Genomic DNA, 19,028 nt, shown 5'->3' with positions numbered 1-19,028 from the left:
CGTCTGTAACCTGAAGCGTATGCAACCCGAGGTACCACTGTACTTGCGTGTGCTTTCAGCTTTTCCTATCATTTTGAATTCTTGCCAGACATGGAACTGTGCTTGTTTTCATAGCTTTCCCTGTATGAAATCATTCTGAATTGTTGCTGCGTGTGGGATTGTGCTTATTTTCATATAGGTTCTATGGAATGGCTTTGTCACCGTGAAATCGCTTTGAGAGATTTCCTGGGGGGCGATTCCTAAGTGGAAGATGAGGAAGCAAACGTCACCAGATCATAAGAAGCGATGGTAACGGGGATGAATCATGACAAACCGGCGGCGCGTCCTAACGCTGCTCCCTATCACGCCCTGTTCCCGCATTTATTCCTCTCCATCCCTCCCTCTTTCTCCTCCTCCCTCCGCCTTTTCCTTTCTCCATCCATCCATCCATCCATCCTTCCACCTGCTGCATCCCCTCCTCCCTCCCCCGCAGCCTCTTCCCTCTCGTCCCTCCTCCTCCTTTTTCCTCCATCCATCACCCTCCGCCCTCTCCCTTCTCCGGCTCTCTGTACCGCAATGCTGTAGTGCGGAGGGGAGGGGGGAAGAGCAGCCGCCGGAGGAGGAGGAGGGGGGGTGACTGCATTGCGCCGCCGCCGTCAATAGGTGGACCCCCTCCCGGGGAAATAAAGCCGCCCGAGCCGAAGCTGGCAGCCTCTGCTGTCTGAGACCACAGCTGCCGGTAAGAGCGTCTTGAAAGCTTGCTTTGCTGCCGAAGGACAACGCACCATTATTTCCACCCCCCCTCCTTCCATTTTTATTTATTTCTTTTTTTGGGGGGGATACCTTCGCAAAAATGGGGAGGGGGCTGGAACAGGTGCAGCGAGGAAAGTGTGGGCTGCAGCCTTTAAAAATAATAATACTGAAGCTGGGGGGGGGGAAATGTTGGTGCTTTGAACGTTTTGCAAAAAAAAAAGGGGGGGAAGGCTTATTTTTTTTGCAAAGGAAGAGCAATAATAACGGGCGTTCTATTTGTTTGGCGAGGCGGCGATGGCTCTTTGCAAAACTGCGCTTTCCCACCCAACCCTTCCCCGTTGCAATCTCCCGTCTGGAATCGTCTCTTATCTGTAATCCCCCCCCGCAACCCCCCCCATTTCCACCGCTTCAAGTTGCGCAGGTGATATTGTGGAAGCGGGTCCGGGAGAGAGCGCGCGCGCGGGTTCCAGGGCGCGCGACCCCTAAGGCAGTTAAGCCGGCCAGGAGCATCCGCGACCCAAGCGGGCGTTCCGGCAGAACCGGCCTGTGGATCGGACTCCTGCAACGGGGGGGGTCGCTTTGCTGGGGTCCGGATCCTGTTTTCTGTCTCGCTTCCAAAGCAGCTCTCTTTTAACTTGCACAGTCATTCCAAACCGCGCGCGCCCCCCCTCCCGCTTTTATTGTCTTGTGTCGACACCCCCTCCCTCCTACACACTTAAGGCCTTCTTCGCATTTAGAAATTGAACCCCCCCTTTTTTTAGAGGTGGGGGAACAGGTGGGGGCTTGGAGAGAGCGGTGCAAAAACCCTCCCTGCGTTGCACCGGTTGACCTTGCCACCATATCCCTGGCCAGATTATACGATTTGCAAATAATCATGATAATAATTACCCTAGATTTTTTGAAAATTAGGTGGGGTTTTTTTTTGTTGGGGGGGGGGGAATCAGCGAAAGGAAAAAGAGAGGGGGGGTTGCAGCAGGTTTGCATTGCTTTCCCCCAGAATTTATTTCGTTTCAGCTCCGCAGGGATTTGCGCGGCGTTTTTAGCTCCGCAGGGGATCTGAGATAGGTTGGGTCATTCGGTTTTAAAAATAACCCCTTGCAAAAGGCGGGTGGGGGGGGGATGATGTGGCTGCGAGCTGCATGCCTTCCTAGCTGATCCAATCCCTCATTTGGGTGGCGTGTGACAAAAGAGTGGCAGGGACAACCTTCAGATACACCCCTTTCCCCCCCACACCCCACCCCATCGCAACCCAAAAGCGGGAGATATATAGAATTATCCGTGCTCAGCTTGACAGAAATGAGCAGCAGAAAATGGCTGGGGGTTTTATGTTGCATGAACATAGAGGCTTCTAGAACCAGATATGGTGGCTTAATGCACTGAGATACATTTTGCAACTTGGGTGAGCCGAGGCTGTGCGATTTGCAGAGCCTGCTTGCAAAACCAGTCCATATTCCCAAATTATAGCCCCTCCTCCCTGAGCGGTTGGGGTACGTTTTGCTACAGCGAGAGAGGCAGGTGGATTTCAACCCCCGCCCCCAGCGCAGGAGCAAGAGTGTCTGAAAATCAGGCTTTTATTTTGGGATGATGTAGCGCAGCTTTGTGAAAAGGTTTTGAAAGCTAAAAACACAAGACTTGGCTTCTATCGACCTAAGATTTCCAGATCTGCCTCTGCTAAATCTTGGTGTTATGGGGGAAAGCTGAGCTCCCCCTCCCCCCCCTTACCGCTTGATCCTTCCACGCACAGCCAGATTCCAGTTTAGCCGCTCTAGGGAAGCACACCGAACAGCTATTTCTGGCTCTTTCCATTTGTGGCCACCATATTGTCCTTTGCGAAGATGAGCTTACTGGGAAATTTCCTAAGGTGGATCTGAATGCCCGTACGGAGGAAAACCTCTCTGCTTCCGATACGATATCTTTATTGTCATTGTCCCATACAGAACAATGAAATTGAAAAATCTACATAAGGCATTCAGAAACCCCTAAAAACTCTGAAACCCCATTTTAAAATACAATATACCATAGAGACTCCTTATACTGTGTTTAAAATTGCATTTGGGTAGAAACTGTTTCTCAGGCGGCTAGTCCTGGTCTTTATAACCCTGTACCTTCTTCCAGAAGGCAGAAGCTGAAAGAGATCATTTCCGTTGCTTAGGAAAGCGTAGTCCACGGGATTAGGTGCAATGAAGGAGTTCTTGCAATTATTATATACCTGGGGTGCGTGGGAATGCAAGCACACTTTGTGCACAAGCGTGGTGGAACCAAACGTAGCTTATTTGGGAAAGGGGTTTTTAGGAGAGGCTAGCAGTTCTAAAAAAAGGCAATTTTGGGGCGAGAAGGAGGTTGCGCACGCATCTCTGGCTTGCAACGCAACGGGGTTGCCGCTGGTGTCAGTGGGGTGGACCCAGAAGGAAAAAACACAAACAAAACAAAACAAAAAACGGGTTCCTTTTCTCAGCTAGAGTCGGGGCGGATTTCTCCCATGGCAGACAGAAAATCCTCCTCCTGTCTGGCCTACATTCTGCCTGCTGTTTATCCAGCGATAGATCTGATGGCTAAAGCACAGGCTTAACTTTGCGACAGGAAACCCCAGACAAAGACGCAAACACACACACACACACACACCCCAGGGCTGGAAAAGGCTCTGTGGCAGTTGCGTGTCTGGCTGTTGTGTTGTGCTCCTGTTGCTCCTGGCGACACTCCTGATCTCCTCCTCTTTCGCACTGTTCTTTGCAGCAGCCGCCTCGCCCGGTCACAGCCGCTGCTGAGCTCTCCATCCCTCCGCAAGCGCCGGCCTGCCGATCACAGATCCCGAGGAGAGGAAAGATGGGGAAGGAGAAGACCCATATCAACATTGTTGTCATAGGACATGTGGACTCCGGGAAATCCACCACCACCGGCCACCTCATATACAAATGTGGGGGCATCGACAAAAGGACCATTGAGAAATTTGAGAAGGAAGCCGCCGAGGTAAGGCTCAAAAGGCACACATGCGTACAGTTTGACCTTCAAGTTTGCCCTTCCTTTTTCTCTCCTCTGGAACTAGAGTACGAGATGGAATAGGAGCAGTTGTCGCCCACCGCTTCCCACATCTAGAAGAATATTTGCTATGTATTGTGTCTCCTGTGCTTTTTCATAGGTTCCTTTTCTGACTTCCACCACGATAACACAATATTATTTCCCTGGCCTGCCTCCCCTCGCAACTTTCCGATTTGTTATCCGAACAAGATAGGCCCAAACAGGGAAGGGGGTGACAATGGAAAGCCCCCGCAACAGTAAACCGCTCCCCCTCCCATCTTCCTTTTGTGTTGCTACCTGGCCACACCTGAACATGTAGCGCATTTGTGCTGGTGGCATTTCAGTTTCTGGTCCCAGGTCCTCTTTGCGTGAGCAATGTAGGTTGTGAACCATGTTTGTTTGTTTTCTTCTGAGGCTAATGCTTGTGATAATGTGCTCTTTTGGCAAAATCGCCACCCCTGAATATATAATGATGATAATAAACCTCAACTCTTAAATAATAATAATAATGAAGGGGAAAACTTTGCCTAGGAAACCTTAACTTTGCACCAAAAGGAGCAAAATTCTGAATTGGGCCGAATTGCAAAATTATTTTGCATAATTTAATGTACATTTCTTTACTTTTTTATTATTCATTCTGTTTGAGGGAGGGGTATCAGGAAAAGAGCTGCGTAGGACTCTAAAGCTCAGTTCCAAATCAGGTCCCCCACTCCCACTTACTTTAAAACTTATTTTTGCACCTATACAGACTAGGGGCTTTTTTATTTTTGCAAATGAAACCATGAGATTCTGCACCCAGTGTCAGCCCTATCAAAGGCCAGAAGGTTTAAGTTTAGCTCTCTGCTGAAATGCAGAATCTTCCAGTCACTGCTCTCCACCTACGCCCTGATTAACTTGCCCAATAACACAGCACAGTGCGTCAGCTCGGTAGTATAGACCGTGTGCTTTGGGTTCAGAATCCCCTAATTTCAATCTCCGGTATCACCAGTTAAAAGGATGAAATAGCCACGATGCACAAGGCCTCCCTCTGCTGAGAAGCCTGCGAGATTGCTTTCCAATATAATTCCTCCCTTTCCTTTAGGTGACCAGTCAGACCCTGATCTTGAACAAAACACTCATCTGTGGATACCTCGCTCCACAACAATCCTGGGAACTGTAGCTTACCCATACAGAACTACAATTCCCAGCACCCTTAACAATCAACAATCAACAGATCTCCAACTCAGTTCTGGGGCAGTGACCTGTGTCTGCTTCCGCGCTCCCTGACCTGGCAATTCTGGCTGCCGTTACTTTAGAGAGAGTGGACTGTAGTTGCTCATTGGAGAAGGGAATGCATTCTGCACATGCCCAGAGTTGCTGTGTTGCACGTTCCTGGTGTTGCCTGTTACGGTTGCTGCGGGTGGTTAGGAGATCCTCCACAGAGCTATAGTTCCCAGCGCCGTGGGCAGGCTACATTTCCCAGGATTCCTTGAGGGAAGCCATGACTGTTAAAGGATGTTGTGGATGTAGTCAAGCAACTTAGGGACAAATTGTGCCGAATAAATACCTTGTCTGTTTCGATCAGTATCGTCTAGGGCTTGAGGCAGGGGTTCTTCCCCAGCTCTGCCAGGATTTGAACCCAGGACCTTCTGCGTGAGAAGCCAGTGCTGTTCCACCGTGCTACAGCAATTCCCGGAAAGATCTGGTCCGCATCTTTGTCTTAGGCTCAGCTGTTCTTAGAGGGCAAGAGGCTCAGGAGACAGAGCCTGTTACTGTCTTTGGTAGCCGTGCCAAATAAATATGGGCCTGTATAGTCTGAATTAGGGCATAGCTACACTTCAGATTTAAGCCAGAAGAGCCCAGAGGACACCAGCTGTGCTGAAAATCCTGTAGCAGATCCTCAAAAAGTGGGGCAGATGTTACTTTACCTAAGTCCTGCAAGATAACTGGTCACTCCAGAGGGCTATCTTAACTTGGGTGAGCAGATGTGTTTTCTTCCTAAACTCATTTTGTAATGGTCCCCACTTGAGATTCTTCCGGGGGGGGTGGGGGGGTGGGAGGTGCAGAATGGTGGGGAACCTTTCACAACATATTGTCAGAACCAGCTCTAGTTCTTGTTGTTGACTGAATCTGTAGTTTGTTATTAGTTATTACCTTAATATCCGTCTTCCTGCCCCCAAGTTGCTCAACGCAGCTTATGTGATCGTCCCTCAATCCACCTTTGTCTTCATAACACCCCTTTGAGGTAGGCTAGGCTGTCTCAAGATCACCCAGTGAAGCGCATGACTGAGAGCAGAGTTGAACCCTGGTCTCCCAGGGTGCAACACTCTGAACCATTTCGCAACGCTGGCTGTTTCCTGATACCCAAGAATTGAGGGTCTTAGCTGTCTAGTTACTTGGCCAGACTGGTATCCGCTGCACTCTTTCCCCTGCTTTCATAAAAAGCATACCTTGACCCCGGACTATGAGCCTAGGCCACCAGAAACCTCTCTTGCATAACCCTCAGATGGAGAGATGGCCGCTTCTTATAAACAAAGCATCCTCCTTGACTTGTTCCATTGCATCCATCTTTTTCTCTCCCCTGACCCTCTTTATATTGCTTCGCTTAACATCCAGTCTTAAAAAACAGCTCCGGAAAAAAGCTTGTCTGGAACACCTGGACTTCCAACTTGGCCTTCATAAAGGAATCACAAATTGCTCTCTCCCAAGTTTTGAGTTCCCTTCCCAATGGACCAACATGGTTGCTTGATAATTCTCTAGTAGATGGTATGTTTCGGGTGCTTTTTGCTGAGTCAGCCCATTGGTCTACCTAGATCAGGATTGTCTACACACTGACTGACAGGTTTTGAGTCAGAAGTCTGTTTTTGCAGCCCCGCCTGAAGAGGCTGGGAATTGAGTTTCCAATTCAGAATGGATACTCAGTAAACAGCCAGCATCATAAAACCTGCCTGCTGACTTAAGTGCAAATCGTTGAGGACCGATGCTCAAGAAACAGGTTATGTGGATGTGTTCGAGTTTCGCTGATTCCTTTATCACAGAACTCCTTTCGTTTTCTGCTGCCAAAAGTAGTATCCTTTATCCATTGGCGATGTTCTGTAGCGGAAAGGAAGGGAGTCAGCGTTTGATGTGAGCCCATGGATAAATTATGACGCCTGGGGCATGTGAGTTTAGCCTCAGTGATGCATCTTTAAAATGGGAGCAGCAGGTGAGGGGTTATAGGGGAGGGGAAATGAAATGAAATGAAATGAGGGAAGAAGGAAATCCCCTTCTGAACCTTCTCCACTTCTCTACCTACAGTCTCCCCCTCCCTTCACCAGGAGGAGGGGGTCAGTGAGAGGGAACCCCCCTCTGCCCTGCCATTCCCTATCCCTATAGTAAGACAGACCACCCAAGAGTGGTTGTTAACTGAGCATCCTCAGCTTGTGTGTCCTATTTCTGGGCTTAAACCAGGAAAGATGGATGCCTGCTTCTCTTAATTCTCCCCGCCCTCTGCCGGCTCATGCAACTGGAATAAACGCATATTCTTACTCTGTTTACCTGTTCCTCTGTCTCTGTCACCACTCTTCTGTTGCCTTTCCCAGTGTCAAGTTGAAATTGGAGCTGCTGCCAGCCTGTGTAGACAATATTGAGTCAGGTGGATCTTTGGTTTGAGTCAGTATAAGGCAGCTTCTTAGGAAGGGGACTAGCTCAGCGGTAGAGCGTCTGTTCAGCATGCAGAAGGACCAGAGGTTCAGTCCTTGGCCTCTCCAGATAAATGCAGGAAAAGGCTCCCCATCTGAAACTCTGGAGAGATGCTGCCTGCCAGGGTAGACAGTACTGAGGTAGGTGGACCAGTGGTCTGACTCTGACTAAACATCAGGAGGAGCTTTCTGACAGTAAAAGCTCCTCCACAGTGGAACGGTCTCCCTTGGGAGGTTTTGGACTCTCCTTCCTTGGAGGTTTTTAAGCAGAGGTTGGATGGATATCTGTCCTGGATGCTTTAGCTGAGTTTCCTGCATTGTTGGGGGTTGGACTAGATGCCCCTTGGGTTCCCTTCCAACTCTAAAGGTAAAGTAAAGGTAAAGGGACCCCTGACCATTAGGTCCAGTCGTGGCCGACTCTGGGGTTGCGGCGCTCATCTCGCTTTACTGGCCGAGGGAGCCGGCATACAGCTTCCGGGCCATGTGGCCAGCATGACTAAGCCGCTTCTGGCGAACCAGAGCAGCGCACGGAAACGCCATTTACCTTCCCGCCGGAGCGGTACCTATTTATCTACTTGCACTTTGACGTGCTTTCGAACTGCTAGGTTGGAAGGAGCAGGGACTGAGCAACGGGAGCTCACCCCATCGTGGGGATTCGAACCGCCGACCTTCTGATCGGCAAGTCCTAGGCTCTGTGGTTTAACCCACAGTGCCACCCACGTCCCTTCCAACTCTACATTTCTGTTATTCTGTGATTCAGGATAATGCAGCTTCTTGCGCTGCTAATACCTCTGTCCTCAAACTTGGTAGAATGCCATGCCTGTTCATAGTGCTATGTAAATAATCATAATGAATAACTCAGGTGAATCTCAGGTTTGGGCAGGGGGGGCGCAGCGCACGGACTATCAGGGACACTTTCCTGACCAAATTCCTATTGCTTGCTAGTTGCCAAAGTTCTTGCAAAAAAATAGATAAACGTTTCCCTCAGTGGACCATCTTACAAGGCCCCCTCCTTGGGCTCTTAGAGCAAGAGAATGCAGTGAAAATGGCAATGCCTTGTTGGGGAACTTGCAACCCTTTAGATAAGTGATGGCCAAACTTGGCCCTCCAGCTGTTTTGGGACTACAATTCCCATCATCCCTGACCACTGGTCCTGTTAGCTAGGGATGATGGGAGTTGTAGTCCCAAAACAGCTGGAGGGCCAAGTTTGGCCACCACCGCTTTAGATGTTGGGACTACAACTCCCAGCAGCCCCAGGCAGCAAGGTGTGATGGGAGTTGTGGTCCCAACGATATCAACATGGCTGCCTCATGAGTTCCTCACTATGCACACCTGTGCTATAAATTTACAGTTCTTTGGTAGATTGTGGGGCCTTCTAGTAAAAAATGTAAACTGTGTGAGGCTGTTGGCCTACCTTGCAAGGTTATTGCAAGGCCAGTCAGAGTTAGAACTATAAATTGCCTGCTGGGTTACCTGAGCTATATTGGCAAGAGATCGGGATCCCCAAAGGGAGTTGCAAGGTGTTTGTCTGTGGGGCAGGGACTAGTGGAAAAGAGGGCAATTTTTGCCCTGATTCTCACCTGGGTGGTGAGGGTACTGCAGGAAGCTCATTTCCTGTTCCTCCCAGACATCCCCTTCCCATCTATTTCCTACTTTTGCAGGTAACAAATAGGTAGGTAAAGGTAAAGGGACCCCTGACCATTAGGTCCAGTTGTGGACGACTCTGGGGTTGCGGCGCTCATCTCGCTTTACTGGCCGAGGGAGCCGGCGTACAGCTTCCGGGTCATGTGGCCAGCGTGACTAAGCCGCTTCTGGCGAACCAGAGCAGTGCATGGAAATGCCGTTTACCTTCCCACCAGAGCGGTACCTATTTATCTACTTGCACTTTGAGGTGCTTTCAAACTGCTAGGTTGGCAGGAGCAGGGACTGAGCAACGGGAGCTCACCCCGTTGCGGGGATTCGAACCGCCAACCTTTTGATTGGCTTTAACCCACAGTGCCACCCAGGCGACCATCAAAACAAAGCAGATCACTAATCTGTGATTGCACCGTGCGAGAAAGGAGCTTGAGGGTGGGCTGTAAATTCAACAAAATTCAGCTGTGTTTTCTTCGTTACAACAACCTAGCAAGTTTTCAGCCCTTAAGACAGGCATTGAAATAATCTATGCACTGCAAAAATCTTAGCGGTTTGACGGAGTGGATTGAGACATCATCTAGAGCTCAGGGACCAATGTCCCTGTTCCTTCCTAGAAGCAGAATAAATTATGCAGAATAGACCGGCGTGTGGAAAGTCCAGCACTTTGCATATTTTAAGTGGATCATAGAATACTTTCCTGTGTTGGTGCATGGTTATTTAATTATGCATGTGTTTTGGAAGCGGAATGACAACATGTTTATGAACAGGCCTTGTTTCTTTTCGTCCTGCTTTTGCAAAGTTCTGCACCAAAGAGGCCAAAAAATTTCCTCTTTAGGAAAGAGCGACGCCATTTCACGACGACGCCTGTTACTGCCCACAGCCGCATATCCTGACTCCTTATATAAGAACCAAGAGAGGGATCACAATAAATTCTCTTTTAATGACACCTTCTTGACTGTTCCCTCAAATATACTGGGCATATTATTTCCAAGGGCAGATTCCTTAATGTCTTGATGGGCCCATAGATCAGCTGCAAATTGCCTTTGGTCCCTGAACCGTTGGGACCAAAGGGCTTAATACGGAACAAAATGCACAAATGTCAAAAAGCACCCCGGCTTTCCTGACTCTTTCACCTTCCCAAGCACTGAGAATAGTATCCTAAGCTATTGTTCCATTTTGTGTGTGTTTATTTCATCGCCCTTCCCATTGCTGCATTCTCAGTGCACCCACCTTGCTTGTTTACATCCACGGCAAGCTCCCTCTCTGTTTAACTATTCCAACTTTTCCGTATGGTGCTTTCATGCTTATTTGATATAATCCCTTTATCATACCTGATATGTCTGGTGAGTTCCCATTTGGGCTGGTTTTATTGGCCCCCGCCCCAGTTAAACTATTTGAGGGGCGAAGGTTTCAATTCAATTTTTTTGCCAGCTGATAATTTTAAAAAATTGAACCGGATTTCGCTCACATGAAATGTTAGCTGTCCAAATAAAGAGAGGCCAGGATTTATAGTTTTAATTAATAGAACAGATAAACTATGAGAATATCTTCATGGGCAGACAAGATGATTTGGCACGGAGGATTGTCTCTGTTTTTTTTTTGCCACGAGGTTTAAACGTGCCATCATGAGGTCTAGATACTTAAAAAACAAAAATGGAGGCCATAGCTTCGAAAGCACGTTAGATGTGGTCGCCTTGCCGTTGCTGCAAACAGTCGTCTGCCCCCTCCATTGTTATCTGAGCTCTACCTTAGACCCTGCAGCTTTGCAAGAGATCTGTACCAGCTGCCGAGATGCAGCGAGGTCTGCTATCTTCTAAAATAAGCTGCCGTTTCTTTGAATCAGCCAGGCAAGCCTTGTGGCACCTTCGCTGGCACGGCAGAAATATGCAGAGGGACGTGAAACTGCTATTAATAGCCAATTGACTCTGTGCCTTCAGCCTCCATTTTCTGATGCAAGGCAGTGTGTGGCCAGGGTATTCCTTTCCATGCGATTGCTTTGGTAGGAAATGGAGTCTGGCTCTAATAAGATTTTTCAAAGGTGCTGCTTAACTTAGGGTTTTGTTTTGTTTTAGAGAGCTAACGTAATGGAAGAGGGTCCTTTGGGTTATGGAACAGAAGATAGCAGTTCAGAAGGCTTTCTCTCTCTTAAAAAAATGAAACCCATCCTTTGTGGCCTTAAACAATATGACTTCTCCTTCTGCCCAGCCAATTCGAGATGTATCGAGTTCTGCAACAGAGCCGTTACTGTGCTAGGCTAGAAAATACGGCCTTTTTCTTCCTCTTTTGGCCCACGATCTCTGCGGGTAATCAAATATAGGCAGATGAAAAGAGGAGCAAAGGCATTTTGCTAAATAGAGGCTTGTCATGCACTCATAACATGATGTAGCAAGTTTCGGCGCAGTCCATTTTTTCAGCTGGATGGGCTGATTAGTCAACCTGATAAATCGTCGTCATCATTGGGTTGTACAGGGTGGGATGAGGGTCATGGTGCTTCTCTGGAAGGAAAACCCTTGTTAATTGCAGGTCAGGATCTGTCCTTCTCTGCCCACCTGTCACACTGGGTCTGCTAAATCCAAGGAACAGATTAATTCCAGCAACTCCCTGAGCAAAAGCATTTATTTATTTATTTATTTATTAATTACGGATGCTATGTATTCAGAATCAAGGTTGCACTCCCAACCCAATAATGTTGGTTTATTCTGGTTTGATTCTTCAAGGTTTTGTTAATTGCTCTGGCAGATACAGTGCTCGGGTTGTTGTTGTCGTTTATGTAATAAAATGATTAATGAACTTGTGATATTGAAGTCTACTTTGTGGCATTGTGGTCCAGATAGTTAAACAGGTGTAGGGTTGTGTGTTGTGCTGCAGAGGGCGGAGAATAATAATTTATGGAAAATAAGCAAATGTGTGCAAATCTTTTTCGGAGCGTATGATTCATCCTGGTTCCTGAGCACAGAGTTGTGATTGCTTGGGGCGCAGAATATTTAGAAGATGTATAAACTGCAGGATCAAATTGCTCTCCAAGCACTGTAGAAATAAAGCCCTACAGAACATATAGAGAGTTGGAATATAGGGAAGTTTTGATGGGGAGAATGGAAGGAAACATGCTGTTATGCAGCTTTCTGGCCTAACTGCAGCAGGAAAACTGGGCAGGTTATTCCTCAAAGGTGACAGGCATCCGATTTAGGAGAACAAAGCAAGTTTTATTAATTAATCGGATATGGTGTGATGCCTGTATCAGGGACTCCTATCACGGCTACAGAATAACTCCACCTCCAGCTTCTTTCCTCCACTGGAGGTTTCTAAGCAGAGGTTAGATGACCACCTGTCATGGATGCTTTAGCTGAGTTTCCTGCATTTGAAGGGGGTTGGACTACAAGACCTTTGGGGGTCCCAACTCTACAATTCTATGATTCTATAGCTCCTAACAGGCACATTATGCTCCCTGGGGACAGCCTCACAGGTAGTGTGAGACCTCTACTTAACATTTTGTGTTGCAGTATATTTATCAAGGATTTAAGACTTAAGGCTTGCTGAGATGTATAAGACTGAATCAGATAAGTACTGGAGATGCAAAGAAGTTGAGGGAACGTACTTTCACAAGTGTTGGATTTGTAAAAGGGTAAAAGAGTATTGGGAAATGATACATAATTAATAATAATAATAATAATAATAATAATAATAATAATATCTATTATATATACCCCGCCCATCTGGCTGGGTTTCCCCAGCCACTCTAGGCAGCTTCCAACAGAATATTAAAATAAAATGGTTGTTAAACATTAAAAGCTTCCCTAAATAGGGCTGCCTTCAGATGTCTTCTAAAAGTCTGGTAGTTGTTTTTCTCTTTGACATCTGGTGGAAGAGCATTCCATAGGACGGGTGCCACCACCGAGAAGGCCCTCTGCCTGGTTCCCTGTAACCTCACTTCTCCCAGGGAGGGAACCGCCAGAAGGCCCTCAGCGCTGGACCTCAGTGTCCGGGCAGAACGATGGGGGTGGAGACGTTCCTTCAGATATACTGGACTGAGGCTGTTTATTGAAAAAAAAAAATGTTCAAAATTCCTTTCCCAAAAGAAACAGAGTCCTTTCTGTTGGGGATAATTCAGATGGAAATTCCCAGGTGTCATAAAAGGTTATTTATGTATGCTACTACTGCGGCCTGTGTTTTGTTAGCCCAAAAATTGAAAAGGAGTGAGGTCCCAACCAAAGAAGAATGGCATCTTAAGCTGACAGAATATGCACAGCTTGTAGACTTAGAATATAGAATTAGAGAACAAGAAGAACATACGTTTAGAGAAGATTGGAAAAGATTTATTGAATCTATGGGAAAAAACAGTATACACCTGAAAACGTTGGCAGCATTAAGATAAATTCAGCAGTGTAAATAAGTTTTGATGGATGCAATAATGGAATACAGAATGGTTTAGTTTTTGTAAAATATTCAGGGATTTATGATTTGCAAAATGAACCATGGAAAGAGGAGAAGGGAAGTCCTTGATATTTTAAGGAAGTTTAAATGAGTATTTTAGATTGTAAAACAGAAAATTTATCAAAAAATTATGTATATAAATAAGACTTAAAACTTTAAAGAAGTCTATTCTGCTCATTTTGTTGTTGTCTAGTCGTTTAGCTGTGTCCGACTCTTCATGACCCCATGGACCAGAGCATGCCAGGACCAGAGCATGTCTTTGTGACCCCATGGACCAGATCATGCCAGTCTTCCACTGCCTCCTGCAGTTTGGTCAAACTCATGCTGGTAGCTTCGAGAACACTGTCCAACCATCTCATCCACTGTTGTCCCCTACTCCTTGTGCCCTCCATCTTTCCCAACATCAGGGTCTTTTCCAGGGAGTCTTCTATTCTCATGAGGTGGCCAAAGTATTGGAGCCTCAGCTTCAGGATCTGTCCTTCCAGTGAGCACTCAGGGCTGATTTACTTAAGAATGGAGAGGTTTGATTTTCTTGCAGTCCATGGGACTCTCAAGAGTCTCCTCCAGCACCATAATTCAAAAGCATCAATTCTTCGTCGATCAGCCTTTATGGTCCAGTTCTCACTTCCATACATCACTACTGGGAAAACCATAGCTTTAACTATACGGACCTTTGTTGGCAAGGTGATGTCTGCTTTTTAGGATGCTATCTAGGTTTGTCATTGCTTTTCTCCCAAGAAGCAGGCGTATTTTAATTTCTTAGACACTAGCAATTGCAATTAACTCGAAGCAGGGCTTTTTAGTGTTGCTACCGACCATATTCTGTGGAATGGCATTCCTGTCCCAATATGACAGACGCCCTTTCCGAAAACAACTGAAGACATTTTTGTTCTGACAGCCTTTCCCAGACGAGTGAACTGGTCTCTGCCATCAGTACCTATTCTGTATCGTTGCTTTAAATATATCTGCTTTTTTGGGGGGGGTTAAAACTGTTTTTTATTGTACATTGTCTTGAGCTGATTGTGTAGTTTTAACACGTGGCTTGGACCGACATTTCCTGTAGCTGCCGAGCCTTGGTGCAGCTGGTTAGCAGCAGCCTCACCTGTTGCCCAAAAAAGAGGAAAGCACATCACTAAAGCACAGGTGTGCACACACTAATTTAGATGTGCGGATGTGAATTTGGAGAGCACTGATAAGATTTAAATGGAGGTGCAGCACAGCCCATCATAGTGGAAAGGACTGAGCCAGGTAACCTGTATACCTGCTTGAGCTGCTCTCCAGGTGAATAACTTTGGGTGCTTGCAGGAATTTTTCCAAGGGGGGTAGAGGGCGAAGGAAAATGCAGAAGGCTAGTTATCTCCACCTCCACAAATAATGATGAGAAAATAAATCCTTGTCCATTTCCCCTCATATCTCAGAATCCACAGATGCAAGAAACTTAGGTTATTAAAAAAATGAAAGTTGGGGACCTCAAGATTATATTTCGTGGTGGTGGTGTCCCAGAGAACTAACTCCTTGATGGGCACCCTCAAAGCCCCTGCTGTCCCTTCTTAAGTTGTTGTTTTTTAATCTTGCAAACAGACTCTGCCACTACAGCTTGAAAAATAGGGGAAAACCTTCAGATAGAGCAGGGGTCAGCAAACTTTTTCAGCAGGGGAGTGATCCACTGCCCCTCTGACCTTGTGGGGGGCCGGACTATATTTTGGAAAAAAATATGAACAAATTCCTATGCTCCACAAATAATGCAGAGATGCATTTTAAATAAAAGGACACATTCTATTCATGTAAAAACACCAGGCAGGCCCCACAAATAACCCAGAAATGCATTTTATATGAAAGGACACATTCTACTCATGTCAAAACACACTGATTCCTGGACCGTCCGCAAGCCGGATTTAGAAGGCGATTGGCCCGGATCCGGCCCCCAGGCCTTAGTTTGCCTACCCATGAGATAGAGAACTCTCCTGCAATGCAGGACACATGGACACCCTAACCTGGCCTTTGACCCTGGGTGGTTACTGCTGGGGACCCTGTAGGTTGTCACTCATCATGAACAGATCCTGCTGGCGAAAGCACTTGACAACATTCCCAGGTTGTTGGTTCAAAGGTCGGAAGAGGTTTCAACAGCTTAGCAGCCAGAGACCAGAAAAGCATTACAGGAAATGTCCTGTAGGCATCACACGGGCTTCCCTTAGGCATCTAGTTGGCCACTGCCAGAAGAGGGTGATGGACTAGGTCCCTCCATCTTTTCTTAAGCTCTTAATCACTGCTGTTTTTCTAGAAAAATAGGAACTCTTCATGAACACCTCCCTCGTTATCCTAGAATGGCAGTGGCACAAAGGTGCTCGAAATGCGTTTTGGCGAGTTCCCTGTCCCTCCCTAATTGTGGTGCTTGAAAAAACCAGCCATAACCGCTGCCTAGGCCCAGGGACCAATTTGGCAAGCTTGCTGTCTCTCGGTTTTCAAACTTAATCCATTCCAAGGATCAGTGGGCTGGCTGCAAAGTCAATGGGGGAATAAAAAGAAAAACGCAGCTCGGAAGCCGTTCGTTCCAAAACCGGAGCAGTTACTTCCGGGTTTTCGGCGTTCGGGGGCCAAAACGTTTCAAAACGGAGGTGTTCGGGAACCGAGGTTGGACTGTACATTCAAACCCCCACAGATACAGGAGCCCAAGAATTGGAAGGGTTTGGGGCATCAACGCCCATCTCTTGTGGGGGCTCAATTAGTGCCAGCGCCTTCTGCCAAGAGCTTGGGTGTAACCTTCAACACCTCCCTTTCCATGGAGGCGCAGGTTGCAGCCACAGGAAAGTTGGCATTTTTCCATCTCCGCCGTATCAAGCAGTTGGTCCCTTACCTTTCTATCCCTGATCTGGCCACAGTGATCCATGGTTGATTATTGTAACTCGCTTTACGCGGGGCTGCCCTTGAAGCTGACCCAGAAACTCCAGCGGGTGCAGAATGCCACGGCGAGGTTCCTTACGGAGTCCTTGCCGTGGGATCCAGCGCTTTACCAACTGCACTGGCTCCCGGTGGAGTACAGGGTCAGGTTTAAGGTGCTGGTTTTGACCTTTAATGCCCTATGCGGCCTAGGACCCACATACCTACAGGACCGCCTCTCCTGGTATGCCCCACAAAGGACCTTAAGGTCCACAAATAACAACACTTCGGAGGTCCCAGGTCACAAGGTGGTTAGATTGGTCTCAACTAAGGCCAGGGCCTTTTCAGTACTGGCCCTGAGTTGGTGGAACGCTCTGTCACAAGAGACTAGAGCCCTGCGGGACTTGACATCTTTCCGCAGGGCCTGCAAGACAGAGCTGTTCTGCCTGGCCTTTGGTGTGGACTCAGTCTGGCTCTTATGTTTCCCTCCCTTTATGGTCTTGATTTATTGGCTACTTTTAAAATGAGGCTGCATTTTAAATTGCATTTTAACCTGTATTTTAAATTGGGTTTTTCCCCCCCACCGTTTTTTTTTTTACTGTGATTTTATTGGTGTTAGCCGCCCTGAGCTGGGGAGGGCGGGGTATAAATAATAATAATAATAATAATAATAATAATAATAATAATTATTATTATTATTATTATTATTATTATTATTATTATGCAGACTGTTCCCTCCCCTCATAAATCACAACATCAACAGCATTCTCTGTATAGGAAAGCCTTTTAATGTGCAATGTTTTGTTATGTTTTTATATATATTGGAAGCTGCCCAGAGTGGTTGGGGCAACCCAGTCAGATGGGCGGGGTATATTAATAATAATAAGAATAATTAATTGCACTTGGATTTTTCATAGAATTGTAGAGTTGGAAGGTACCCTGAAGATCTTCTAGTCCAACCCCCTGTAATGCAGGAATATGCACTTGTCCCATAGGGGGATTGAACCTGCAACCTTGGCATCATCAGCACCATGTTCTAACTAACTGAGCTAGATGTCAGCATCGCCCTTGAGCCAGTGCCACCAACTGGACTCATCCACTTCAGCCCCGACTGGGCCAGGCGAGCTGGGGTAGCACTTCCAGAGACCACCTTCTGCACAGCAACAGGTCAAAGTGCTGTGGACTCACAGCTTAGAGTTGTGAGCACCGGATTCACTTCCACAAGAAGACAGTCGTCGCACAGCAGAGTATAGCAGAGTACAGCAGAGCATAAACCACTCGGAGAGCAGCTCTGTAGAATATCTTCTTTATTCTATCTATAACTATAAAACACAACTATATACAGAGCTATATGAGGTCTAAGCATAAATGAATGCTGCACTGCACTGAGTGTCTGCAGCTGCTCTTAGCAGCAACATTATCTATACACACAATCTCTAACACTCAGTCTCTCTCTCTCCGACACACTGACTGACGACTGACTGACTCTTTGATGTGGTGCTGGAGCAGAATAAGTAGAGAGCAGAACACTGCCCCTCCTCTCTGGAGAATCAGCAGACTCATCAGGAGATTCTTGGATATGGGAGGGGTGAAATCTCCTCACTAAAGCCCTTACAAAAACTTCTCCCCTCTTTCTCCAACCTGTTAGATGGGGAAAGGCTCCTTCAAGTACGCCTGGGTGCTGGACAAGCTGAAGGCTGAGCGTGAGCGAGGGATCACCATTGACATCTCTCTCTGGAAGTTCGAGACCACCAAGTACTACATCACCATCATTGACGCCCCCGGGCACCGGGATTTCATCAAGAACATGATCACGGGGACTTCGCAGGTGAGAAAGGGGAGGCTGTTCATCGCAGGGCAGGGGGCACCTTTGGGTCGTTCCCTGAGCACCAGCACAGCACCAACATCCTTTTTCCCTGCGTGGGTCCCTGCCAGCAGAACTGTGTGACCTGGATTTTTTTAAAAATGGAAGTCCTAGGAACCATGTCTAGCTTTGCACTCTGGCCGGCCAAATGGCGAAACTAGCATGCTTTGTGTGTTGAAAAGGGGCCGTAGAAATTCTTAAAAATGCATTTGGCGCGTGCTCTCCCCTCCCTGCTTTCCTAGGAGTAAAAAAGGACGAACTCCCTAAAGGAGCCATCAACTATTTATAGGAGCAGATGGCACTATCAGTTTTCAGGTATCGAGCCAACAGTTCGTAGAACTTGTTGAGTTACAATATTGGAAGGGAAGATGGGATATTAGGAGCCCAATATGTCCCTGTTTTGTTTAGGAAATCTCAGGGGGTGCTGCTGTATCCCAAGACACGTCGTTTGTTTATTTACTTATTGTGGTTAAATTCTACCTTTTCCTGCAAGTGGCTCTCTTCGCCCCCACCATCTGCTTTATAAGACAGTCATGAACCGAAACACAGTCATCTTTTGAAACTCGCACCCCTCCAAATTTTGTAATGCGGGTCCGCAAGCCAAACAGTCGGCGCTGAAATTGGCTGTGCCTTCAGTATAGTGAGCCTCGGCTTGCGGAACTCCCTCCCACCTGAAATTAGGCAGACCCCCCTCCTTGCTGAACTTCCAGCAAATGACAAAGGCATTCTTATTCCAGCAGGCGTCTTAAGGCCTTTAGTGTGGTTTTGTGATGAATTTTTATTGTTTTATGTACAGGTGGTGACCCTTTTGCATG

General features: G+C 47.1%; 1 protein-coding gene across 1 annotated transcript in view; it reads left to right on the top strand.

The window, feature by feature from the left end:
- The first annotated feature begins 590 nt into the window (after positions 1 to 590).
- The window catches only part of EEF1A2 (eukaryotic translation elongation factor 1 alpha 2), a 33,076-nt gene continuing 14,638 nt past the window's right edge, over positions 591 to 19,028 (top strand). Inside the window, exons 1-3 of the mRNA XM_053394502.1 lie at positions 591 to 718; positions 3,466 to 3,699; positions 17,998 to 18,177. Of these exons, the coding sequence (XP_053250477.1) occupies positions 3,556 to 3,699; positions 17,998 to 18,177 (324 nt within the window). The 5' untranslated portion in view covers positions 591 to 718; positions 3,466 to 3,555. The remainder of the gene's footprint in view (positions 719 to 3,465; positions 3,700 to 17,997; positions 18,178 to 19,028) is intronic.

The sequence above is a fragment of the Podarcis raffonei genome, chromosome 6 (genome assembly GCF_027172205.1).
Source record: "Podarcis raffonei isolate rPodRaf1 chromosome 6, rPodRaf1.pri, whole genome shotgun sequence".
In the NCBI taxonomy this organism is placed as follows: Eukaryota; Metazoa; Chordata; class Lepidosauria; order Squamata; family Lacertidae; genus Podarcis; species Podarcis raffonei.
Note: the sequence above shows the minus strand (reverse complement) of the source record. Positions and strands in the feature narration are given on the sequence as shown.